The sequence below is a fragment of the Dendropsophus ebraccatus genome, chromosome 1 (assembly GCF_027789765.1).
Source record: "Dendropsophus ebraccatus isolate aDenEbr1 chromosome 1, aDenEbr1.pat, whole genome shotgun sequence".
Taxonomy (NCBI): domain Eukaryota; kingdom Metazoa; phylum Chordata; class Amphibia; order Anura; family Hylidae; genus Dendropsophus; species Dendropsophus ebraccatus.
Genome location: NC_091454.1, coordinates 184177513 through 184189766, shown reverse-complemented (window position 1 = coordinate 184189766; position 12254 = coordinate 184177513). Strand labels below are relative to the sequence as shown.

Genomic DNA, 12254 nt, shown 5'->3' with positions numbered 1-12254 from the left:
ATACCGCACACTTAAACTCTGTATTTGTGTGTCAGGACCCCAAGGCTGACCCTTGGACTTCTGCTATAGATGGGTTGGGGATTGCAGTTTTTAAGTGCTGTGGATCCACACAAGTTTTGGCCCTGCTGTTATTCAATGGGTCTAATCCTTGGCTTTTCAAACCTTTTTCACTTATTTTTTGTTTTGGATGTATTTCTGCAAAAATCTTCATGGAAATTTTCCATGCACATTAACAGAGTTGCATAAACCTAATTCACACGCATAATATTCAGGTTATCAACAGATGTGATTTGGACGTGAAATGTAATGCTGAAATGTAATTTAGGATAATTTCACTTTTTTTTACGTAAACATTATGTATCATACGACCCATGTTCCTAAAAGCAAGCCAATTCTGCCATCAAAGGGCTGCACAGAGCAGTGTATCTCTACTCAATGTAATCTCTATGTAGTATACTGTATTACTAACAAGATCCGCTTATAGAAAAGGTTGATAGAATTTGTTATTCCCTTCTGTAAAACATTTTTTTTTTACATATTTAGATGGGCTGGATCCCGCCTTCAATGTGCCAGGCAGCAATGTGCCCCTTGATAAACTAGAGATATTCCATTCCAATGATCTACATCCCTATACAGCTACACATTAACACATTGTCACTGCCCAGTTTCATGATCCCATGTACAAATAGGAAGAAAATGACAATATGACATGTGAAAAATATTCTTATATCTAATCCTTATGCCCAAATGACAGATCTAAAGTCTGAATCTCCACTACTGAGAGATTGTGATGATGTCTATGTCCAGTTTCTGTCTCATGTCATTCAGTGGATTCTGTATACTGAATACAGCTGTATCTACATCCTACCAGGCCAATTACACCTGTATATATATATATATATATATATATATATATATATATATATATATAATCTCCATGTGTAGTGATCTGCACATGACAAAACTGCACCTGACTGAGCTAAGAAGGGCTCGTGTTGTCATCTTCTTGTGGGGCAAATAGAAGCTTCGGGCCTGCAACTGCAGCCGTGTAACTGCAGACCTTGGCAATGTACAATTTTATTTTTATTCAAGTTTACTTAGCTTTGTCCCTACCTACTAGAAGCTGCAAACAGGAAGCTAAGCCAACAAAAAACAGCTGAGTAAGCACAAGGCACTTTCTAAAATCAGGCGCTTAGCCTTGGGAGATGTGATCTCCTGTAAATGACTGAAAACATTTCTCATTGTCTGTTTATGGGTTCTTCTCTACTGGGAGAAATAGCAATGCATAAAGTGGAGACATTTACTTCTATGGCATGTCATATACTGTCATATACTGTACGCCATTCCCATAGACTACAATTTAATGTGACATAATTTTTGTTATACTTAAATCTATCGGCTTTACCATAATACTACTGGATAAAGGGTATGTTCCTCTGCAGCTACTGACATATAGCATAGTCTATTTGGTATTTGGTTTTCCATGCCCCCCCACTAGGAAGATTTTTATTACTATACACAAGTTCCGTAAATTTAGGGCCCACTTAATTCTATTTGGGCTATTCACACTCGCCGTAGTTTTACGAACCTGCAATCCATGCCAAGAAAAAAACAGGACATGTCTTTTTATGGGCCGTAATTGCAGCATGGATTAACCAATACAAGTCTATGGGATTGTCCATAATTTTTGCGTATCCATAATTTTTATGGAATGAACTTTCGTAATATCCGCAAAAGATGTGGATCACTTTAATTTAACTATCACTTTCCCATTTTTTGTGGATCCCCAAAAAACAGATTACAGGTGCACTACGGACAGATTTTTTGATGTTTGCAGGAATAACATACAGTCCTGAAAACTACTGAACATGTGAATGAGACCTAAAGTCTACCGAGAGTCAGATGTCCCTTGAGATGTCAGATGTACTCAGATACTCACATCATGCCTATGCAATGCCGTTTCTGGTTCTCCAAGAGTGCAAACACTGTCCCTTGTCTCTCCTGCCAAGTAAAGGAAAATGTGTCACTGTGTAACCTGGGTAGCATCAAGAATCAATATATATTAACTCCTGAGATAACTTACTGCCAAGTAAAGAGATGGTGTCAAGGGTCAACGGCTGATTATCTGCCAGACTTACATGTGACATCATTTCAATAATAAGCTCATGTCCAGCAATGGAAATGTCTCATACACTGTTTTAAGTTTCTTGTGTAACCTGTCCACATCCTCAGATGTTTCATTCTAGAATAAACCCAATCACTGAAGGTCCTATGTATTGGCGCATTGTGCAAAATGTTGCACCTTTTGTACACCCGTTTTCTGTTGAAAACATTGATATATTACCCCAATTTATTTCTTTATAGATATATTTATCTTTTTTTTTTTTTCATTTTTTTAAGCCTGTGCATGTCAGAAAGTAATATAATTGGGACAAGTTGGTCATGTAATATTATCAACGTGTTTTATTGGGAGGTTTCAATATTATAGCCCTTATTCTTCCATTATGGAATGTATGTGGGTCGTTTGAAATTATTTTTAACATGTATTTTATGTATTATGATTATGTTGTAATAAAATGAGCTATACTATACTTTAGCAAGAAAAAGACTTGATTCCTCCAGCTCTTATAAAATTCCACTTTATTAATTCCAAACGTCTAAAATTGATAGCCGACGCGTTTCGAGCCTACATGGCTCTTAGTCATGGCATCTATACAGTTAGACAAACAGACTAAGTGTATACTATACTTTATATAGGGTGTGCACAGAACATTACAAACTATGGTAAGGTGTATTGGAGAGCGAAAAGCCCATCTACTGTATTAGGCTATGTTCACACACAGTAAGAGACCGGCCGTTTCATGACCCGGCCGAGTCACGGAACAGCCGGTCTCTGAAAAGATGATTGCAACAACGGCTGTACTTTTACAAAAACATACATTGTGTGAACATAGCCTTACTCTGTTCATCTCAGGATGCTGAATGTATAATGTGCTAGGATATATAGGTAACCCAGAATGTCAGTCATAATTCAACAGAAGAGCAGCTGCGCCGGAGCTCTGTGAACAGACGAGTGATGTATAAATTGCACATAGGAGCCATTTACATCTAATAATATTCCATTGTAAGTATGAACAATGTGGTTATTTGACTCCTGCATCCTCACCTTTACATCGTAACCAATACCATGGGCTTTACACATCTGGAAGAAGACATTGTAATACACAAGCGAAAGGTTTGTGTGAACCAAGCGTGTGCTGAGGACGGCAACTCGGTCTAAAATTACAGGCTGAAAAAGAAAGAAAAAGAGAGAATTTCCCATGAGAGAGATGACTTTTTATTAAATCTCAGTTGCAGGACATTTATTCTGCTGACATCACATCACACTATTTGCATCTAGTGTCAATGAAGGCGGATACATCTGTCCTTGCAGTAATTGCACAAATCTGTACTCTACCATGGAAAAAAAGAGGTCTTCATTTCAGTCTAATAATCCACAGGAGAAAAAGTTATATCCTAAAGCCTCACATAGGGGACACACCACTTATGTACCTGCGTCTGTGTTCAGGAAGCACAAGTGGTCCCTGTCCGTGTATCACAAAGGACAGTGAATGATGTGCTACATAAAAATGGTGCAGCCTGTTCTCTTACAGTCTCCCACAGGACCGCCATGTGTACACTTCTCTTTATGGCTTTCTCTGATCAATATCTTTTATAGGCTGTAATCCAGAACCTTTGTGAGGAATCAAAGAGCTAGGTATCGATGGCTCAGTTTTACAGCTGACCTGGTCCATTGTGTTCCCTGTGTTTACACTGCCTTCCCGACGAACAGTAAAAACTGTTGTGTTAAAAGTAGATATTTATTGCTATTTGTGATTCCCATCAAGCTCTCTAAAATAGCCCAAATAATTATACTTTTAGGTGGACATGTGGCCTGTGCAAAATGGAGGCATTATGCCGTTAGAAATGTCAAGTGTGATTTTAGTTAAGGCTCTGTTCACACCGCTTTTGGTCAGTATACACTGAGCATATTCCCAGATGTATAACTATATTGTATGCAAAACCCATACAGTGGCAATGAAAAAAAAATGTAAAAAGCATGTTGCCACACACCAACCCCTTGGAGGCCAAAGGGCGCCTGTGTCTGTATTCATCGTATACACCAAGCGCTTTCCTAGCACTTAAGCTGAACAGGTACAACGCCTCAAATATTCACATACTAATAGGGGAGTAACATAGTAAGGTCCTCATACTGTAGAGACAGTGACCACTAGTAATTTCCCTTAGGGTCCTATTACATGGAGCGATTTTTAACGATTAACAATAAACGATCGCAAACGAGATTGTTTATTGTTAACCTGAAATCGTTCACCATATTACACAGAACGATAATTGTTAGTTGCGATCCTTACTATGATTGTTATTGTGATCGTTACTATGATCGTTTATTCCTTCTGATCCCAGCAAACGATGCACAATGAACGAGTAGTGAAAAAATGCAGAACTTGAGCGAACGAATGTGAAATTACAGCGAACGATTAATGATAATTTTAGGTTCAGATCTAAATCAACAATCAACGACATACGATCGATTTTGCGATCGTTGCCTGCAATTACACAGAACGATTATCATTTAAATTTGAATGATATAACGATTTTTCGCACGATAATCGTCCCGTGTAATAGGGTCCTTACTGTATCTACAATAATGTCTCTTTAGTGTTCAGAAGTAAAACTATCTTCATGGACCCTACATAGAACTATACCTAGATCTCATCTTCCCAGTGTATGACATAAGAGTGGCATGGGAATGATGCTGTTATCTACACTCCCACCTGAATTTCCAGGTTTAGAGAAGAGTTGGACTTGACCTCCTTCTGACTATAGACTTGACCAGTTTTATACTTAGGGTGCCTATATAGACTGTCAATATAAGTAATCTGTGATGCTAAGAAAATAAAAGCGTCAAGTTAAAACCCCACTATTATTCAGCATATCAGTACAGGTGGGAGACATATCCATCTCACTTCTTTTACAAACTTTTATGTATCACTTGCTTTGTTACTAGTGCAGCTTGATGTGTATAGATTTATGCCATCAGCACATAGGCAAGGAGAAATATTCCTCCCTCAGTGCTGAAACAAGGATCAGTAAGTATATACAGTAGAAGTATATATTATTACTTTTTTAAATAATATTATTTTGAAGGAACAACAGGTTATTCTTTTATATCTATATGTACATGCCCACTGATGTATATGTACATTATTTCTTCTATACATTCTACAATTTTTTCATGAACAATTTAAAGGGGTTATCCAGTTAGGTAAAATATATGTTGAATCATCCATCCGCTACTAACAATTCATTTCATACATGTCATTGCATTTTCTGTGCCCTCCCCTCAGTCCTGAGCCTTCTGCTTTCTGCTAAAGATATAGAAAACTGTATCTAAACTGTTCACTCCGTTCGCTCCGAACTGGGGGAAGGAGACTGAATCAATAATAATAAGTATGAAATAAATTGTTAGTCTCCAGGAAGGGGGATCATTTAACATATATTTTCCCATCGCGGCAGTGTCAGCACACTAGCACAAACGTTTAAACTGTTTAAGAGCTCCCAACATAATTAATCATGATGCTAGGAGCTCCAAAGGTCCAGACCGCAGAACACTGTCCGTGTATGGATGGAATTCTCCAGACATGTAAATGACCCTTAACCAGGACAGGTTTTACAATGATGCAAAACAGCTCTAGTCCCAGTAATATGGTAGTGGGTGAACAAAGGTGACAAGCTTAGGATACTGGGAAAAATGATTGTTACCATGCATGCTCCATGAAAAAATGTATAATTCAGAATTTTAGTGCATCTGGTATTAACAGTACATGATATGAACCAGCTCAGTACTATATTTTAGTACTATATTATAGTAGGGTGTCATTTCTCCCATACATTAAAGCCTACTTGCTGTTGGAGTGCCCCCTATGTACCACATCATGTCTTACCCACTTGTTTCCAGCCATTCTATCATGTAACGTGTAGGCAGTGAAGGAGTGTCTGTGTCACAACCTTACAGATCATTCGGTACATTTGATCCCACCGAATATAATGAAATGCCAGCGTGAACCTTGACAACAGCACTTGGAAAACTCTGTGGCAATAAATCTCGGCGTGCCAGCTAATCATGTTTATAATATTTGCAGAATTATTATCACCCATGGCTGGAGTCATTAATGTGCAGAGGGGGGACTATAGGAGGTGCATTTCAGAAGCTGTTCACTTGCAGTAGGGGAGCAGAAACTAGAGGAGCGTTTGATAGAATAATCCATGTCTCTGTTTAACAAGCGTGAAGCAGGATGGGGCCGCGGTGATGGAACGCCATTGTTTAAGGGTTGGCAATGCTCTTGCTGGGTCTTCGCAGCCCATACACTGGCATAATGAAGAGTCTTGTAAATTATTAATGCCGCGCTTATTTAGCCTCATCTATCTTGCAAATAATGAGTGATTGGTTTTATACATAATTACAGGAGCGGCAGCACTGAGAAAATGTATTCTTTTATTGAAGGGGGTTCATAAACAGGGAAAAGTGGGTGTTAATGTGGCGAGGGCTAGAAAGGTAACAGCGTGGTGAGTCACACTAGACTGCGTCTTACTGAAAGGGGAGAAGAGGAGATAAACTTCATTAAATGAGAGAACAGCAGGAAGGGTACAGGAAAACATGGAACGCATGAGAATAGAACATCAGTAATCACGTGGATATAGCGGGAATGAATCTCAGGCTGCCCACACATCCAACAGTTCTATGGGTTCATGATCAAAAGCATGAATAATTCTGTGGTTTTACATTGTTCACACAAAGCACAATCATAGCAAGGTCGAATACAGCTGCAGAACCTGTAGGAAGAATCCCAAGAACCTTATTCTCTCAGATAATCTGCAATGAGCACACCACCGGTAACATGCAGGTGACCACAAACATCGTTCAACATCATTTTACTCATAAATACATTTTATATACAATGTCTAGCAACCTTTTATATATTATAACTCGTGTTGTACTGATCCTGCACATATGTTATAGTCCGCCGCTGGCAAACTCGTAAAGGGACATACTGCTAAAAGCTTAGCTGTAGTAATGTAATAGGGCAACTAGTGCTTGTACATCAGACCATGGTATGGTACCAGATATACACTAAACCTTTGAGAATGTAAAGGGTTATCCAGCGCTACAAAAACATGGCCACTTTTCCCCTGTACTGTTGTCTGCAGTTCAGGTGCGGTTTGCAATTAAGCACCACTTCAATGAAACTGAGTTTTAAAACCCCACCCAAACTGGAGATAACAGTAGGGGGAAAGTGGCCATGTTTTTGTAGCGCTGGATAACCCCTTTAATTCACCAGAGCATTAAATTCTTTTAGCTCTGAATTATATAGTATTATGAATTCAGCTCTTGGCTATAAGACAGGCGGTAACATAAAATACACATCATATTTTGTGCCTCCAAAGCACAGATATGTGGGCAGAATCCGAAAATTGGCTGCCATCGTATATACCGTATGTACTGGGAATGGCACAGGCCCCATTCATTTGGGTAATTTTCCAAACTTATATGAGTTTTGGCTTAGACCAAAAGGTGTGGTTTGCAGCACTTTTCTGTAAGAGCCAAAACTTGTATACACATGGATAAAGACCCAAATGTAGTCACTACGTTCAGGCCATTAAAATGAAAGGGGCCCCTGCCATTGGGAGCACAGGTATGTTGGCAGACAATTCTCGGGTTCTCCTGACTTATTTGTGCCTTGGGTGAACAAAAAGTAATGTAAGCCCAGATTAATGTAAAAATAGTTATAGACCATGTCAACTTACAAATAAAGGGTTGTTCAAATGATGTTCTTGGCCTCTGTTTAAAGTATCTACCATGATTTATAGACTTATGTATGGCATTTGTCAACCATGGGAACCCAGTGTAAAAACACTAGTTACTATCTGTTGTTTTTTTTTTTTTTTTACATGATGCATGTCTGTCAGCAGTTAAAAGTTGCATGGTACGTTTATGTGCATGACATCCATCAGCTATAGGAACCCATTGTAGTGACTGTCTACTGAGCTGGCGTCATCATGGTAAGATATTGATAAAAGCACACAGAACCTTTGTTGCCTGTGTCTGGGTTTTTATTTTCATAAAAAAAGGCTTTTATTTGGGCTGTAAATAGTGTCAAGTGGGTGGGGCCTAATGTTACCTGGGCACTAGCACTGCTACTCCTCACATTATTGTTGGAAGAAAAGGAAGTGAGAAGACCTTAGGTTTTACCTCTGCTGAATTAGCCTTGTGTCTGCGACGTTCTGCTTTCTTAGGAGCAGGTGGTACTGTCAGGCGACTGTTTGTACAATCCAGTGTCCCACTGGTAACGTACAGCAGGAGTTGGGTCATTGCTAGTTGATCACTGTAACACAAGTCTAAGTCTGTTGCCCAAATCTAGATAAATGAAGAACATGAACCATGAGTAGTACACACGTTATAAGAAGTCAAAGTATTATCAACTACAGGTAAACCAAATCTAGATTATGGTTTATTAAGGCTGGGTAACCTGTATTAAACCATTTTGGTGGTGACCCCCCAGGTGTATTCTTTGTAGGGCTTGAAGCTACCGGCAAGCCACTAAATCTACAAACACAACCTTATTGCTGTAGTCTCAGGATACTGCTGGATATACTATAAATGTTAAGATGGTATTACCTCTTTAGGCTATGTTCACACAACGTGAGACAGCAGCCGTTCTGTGACCCAGTTCACAGAACGGCCAGTGTCAGATAAGATCATCTGAATTCAGTGGCAGTAAAGATCATCTGGCCGGTACCGCAGTACCGGCCGGATGATCTTTAGTGCCACATCAGTGCGCGCCTGCATCCGAATTCCCTGCTGCTCACAATGGAACATGCAGCCCGAGCAGCACGCTCCATTATGAGCACTGACATTTCATTTTTTTGCGGCGCCACTAGGGATCCCGGCCGGAGTGTATACTATGGGGGACATATATGAAAAGGTGTAAATGCCTTTTTTAGGCGCAGATGGGGCAGGTTGGCGTAAAAATATTCGCAGAAATACCAATGGTATTTCTGCAAATATTTTTTTCGGATTGGCCCCATCTGGGCCACCTTTGCCAGTGGGGCGCAGAGGGGGCGTTACAGGGGGTGTGGCAGCACACAGAGGGGGCACGGCCTCTGCGCGTGCCGTATTTATTGTTTCCGGTGAAACTTACAACAGCACTGAGCTGGCATAGGTATCAAAATTTTCGCACGGACGGGCTCCGTGCGCTCAGAATTAATGTAGAGGCAATGCGCTTCTACATAAATCCCTTCTGCTCTGGAGCTGCGGGGACATTTGTAAGCCCGGCGTAAAAACGTCGGACTTCATAAATGTCCCCCTATGTGTATACACTCCGTCCGGGATTCCATAGGGGACAGCACAGTGTAAGTTCAGTATTAATCACGGCCATTGTTTAAACGGCCGTGATTAATACTGAACTTACGTTGTATGAACATAGCCTTAAGGAGTATATGATAAAGGTTATCCTTATTGCAACTGCTTCTCTACCCCAATATAAAATCTGCATGGAGTGCCATTCCATAACATCATTATATGAAATATGCACATTGTTCAGGGGAAATTGCTGTCTTGTATTTGCATACTTGGTATAGAGTGTGTAATGACTTTTGCAAGGTCATAGTGAACATAGGCAATTGTCACAATTAAGAGGTCAGCCACTTAGCTTGCTTGTTGTCTGCGACATTCAGCACATAGACATCTGTCCTGATCAGTACTTGATGTTGGGTCAGATTTAGGGTCTTCCTCTCTGCGCTACCTGCCAGCAAGAAAACTACTCCTGGCGCACTGAGCTGAGTCAGTGGTGTAAGCGGCGGATGTTAAATGGCATCATTATAACATTATTAAGAGGTCAGCCAGCCCCAGCCTCTTGCTAAACTCCTGCTAATTTCTAAATCATATTCACAAGCAAATGCCCTCTAAATGAATCACTGCCGAGATACTCCTTAATAACCAACTGGCAGGAATCTGCTGGGCTATTAAAGATCCAATCCGTCATCGTAAGGATCTGCTCCAGGGGGGCGAAGGAAGTGCTAATCGGCAGCTGGTAACACGCTGCCCACAAGGGGGCTGTCCGCTTCTGTTATTTAGAGATGGACAGACATGACCACAACCATTCACATTGTTTTTGCTGCCAGAAACAACTGTCTGTCATACTGCCTTGTCTACTAAGCTGTGCGACTAGGTGATAGCTGTCAAAATGGGAATTGGTTAAAGTCTGTGTATTAAATACTGCTGACAATCCATCAACGGTGTCTGCAGGGAATATAAAACTATTTGAGATACATAGGATACACAAACAGTTTAACAAGGAGTTAATTCACATGGCAGAGATAGTGCAGTAGTAATATGAAACGTGCCATGCAAACGAAAGCTCAAAACAGCACCACATCTATCCACAGGTTGCGTGTGGTATTGCACCTCCTACACTACAATGGAGCCTAGCTGCAATACTCCCCATAATCTATGGTGTTCCTGGATGAAAGCTGCCATGTTATTAATATAAAATGGCTTTACACTTAAGGATGAAGTCTCCTTCTAAGCTGTAGAAGAGAAAGTGAGGTACATATCTTGTAATGCACGCCAGTATCTTACCTCCTGCTCCAGGCTTTGAGGGTCTATGAACGTTAGTAGTTCTACAGACACATATCCAAGCACACCCCGGGTTTTGCAGGCCTCTCCAATGCTATGGCACATTGATGTCAGTATATCGGGGGGCACTGAGCACTGAGGGACAGAGCTGCCTACACATTGTAATGGGCTGGTGCCGTGGATCTGGTCCCCGCAGGACAACACCTGGATCTCTCCATCTGGGTTGATGAGCAGATCTATAGTAAGGCAGGTAATACTCTCTGCTGGTGGGAAAGCTTCTATCACTCCTCCTGGAATAAAAGAGGATAAGTGCAATGGTAAAACAGAAGCCGAATACAAAAAGAATACCAGAAGACAACATGGGCTAGCGCTGTGTGGTGTCTCATATCTGTTGTGTATTTGGATATGTAAGTGCACTAGACTTGGGGGGGGGGTTGTTTGGTGTTTATGATGGGATTGAACATAAAAAAAAAAAGCTGACCCAAGTTTTAGGCCATTTAACACTGACTAATTTTCCTGAAATAGAGAAAGAGTATAAAGGAAATATTTAAGGCTTTGCATTTGTACAGGGTAAGTCAAAAGTCTCAGGACACTCGTTTATTTCAGAAGTGAAAGGGAAAAGCTGCTTTATTGGATCAAATGCAAGTTTTTCCAATGGGAACTGTAAACTGACCACAGTAACCATTCACAGGATTGGCTTTCATTTTACCAGAGCAGAAAGCTGAGCTGTGATTGGCTGCTAGGGGCAGTTTACACCAGGTTCTTGATAAATCTGGGCTTAATTGTCCTTTATTTATGATGTGTGAACCTGCATCGGTCTTTTTCTAGTGTAATAATTTCTGTACTAATATACTTTAAAAGGCACAGACCGAATGTAGAATAATCTAAATGATAAACTCTCCTTCGTATAGAAAGTAAACTGTGTGTTTCTAAGTCACTGCTGCACATTTGTTCAACCACAGGGCTCGGTATGTGGCATATTACTCCCTCTGACTTATATGTGAATTTGGGTTCACAATACAGTAAGCAAATCTGAGCCCTATTATGCACTATATTGTACTCAATAGAGATTAGGGTTCATCCATACCCGAGCGTGTGGCATTTGAAGTTGTTGAAGAAGTTGGATGCAGCCCTCAGTCTGCCTGGAAAACCTGGATACAACCATAGGCTGTGTTGTGCTGTGTTACAGTTTCCAATACAAAATTCTTCGTTTATATGCTATAGCAAAAAGTAGCAGCAAACTGGAATGCAACAGTAACACAACTGTGTTTTTACTGTTCTAGGTATATATTAAAACAATTTGTTTTAGTGCATTTTCATAATAGAGTTGGTGTATTTAAAGGGGTTGTCCAGCAAAAATCTTTTTCTTTCAAATCAACTGATATCAGAAAGTTATACAGATTTGTAATTTATTTCTATTAAAAAATCTCAAGTCTTCCCATACTTATTAGCTGTTGTATGTCATGCAGGAAATGTTTTATTTTCAGTCTTACACAGTGCTCTCTGCTGACATCTCTGGCCGAGACAGGGACTTTGTCTGGGTTTTTTATGAATCCCC

At 40.2% G+C, this 12254-nt stretch overlaps 1 protein-coding gene across 3 annotated transcripts in view; it reads right to left on the bottom strand.

Moving 5' to 3' along the window:
- The window catches only part of IQCH (IQ motif containing H), a 78720-nt gene that overhangs the window by 5033 nt on the left and 61433 nt on the right, over positions 1–12254 (bottom strand). For 2 of the 3 annotated variants that reach the window (XM_069985984.1, XM_069985976.1), the window contains exons 16-19: positions 10700–10986; positions 8312–8476; positions 3167–3289; positions 1940–2001 (exon numbers count right to left, since the gene is read on the bottom strand). In XM_069985984.1, the coding sequence (XP_069842085.1) occupies positions 1940–2001; positions 3167–3289; positions 8312–8476; positions 10700–10986 (637 nt within the window). The remainder of the gene's footprint in view (positions 1–1939; positions 2002–3166; positions 3290–8311; positions 8477–10699; positions 10987–12254) is intronic. The other variant, XM_069985993.1, reaches the window with a different exon arrangement.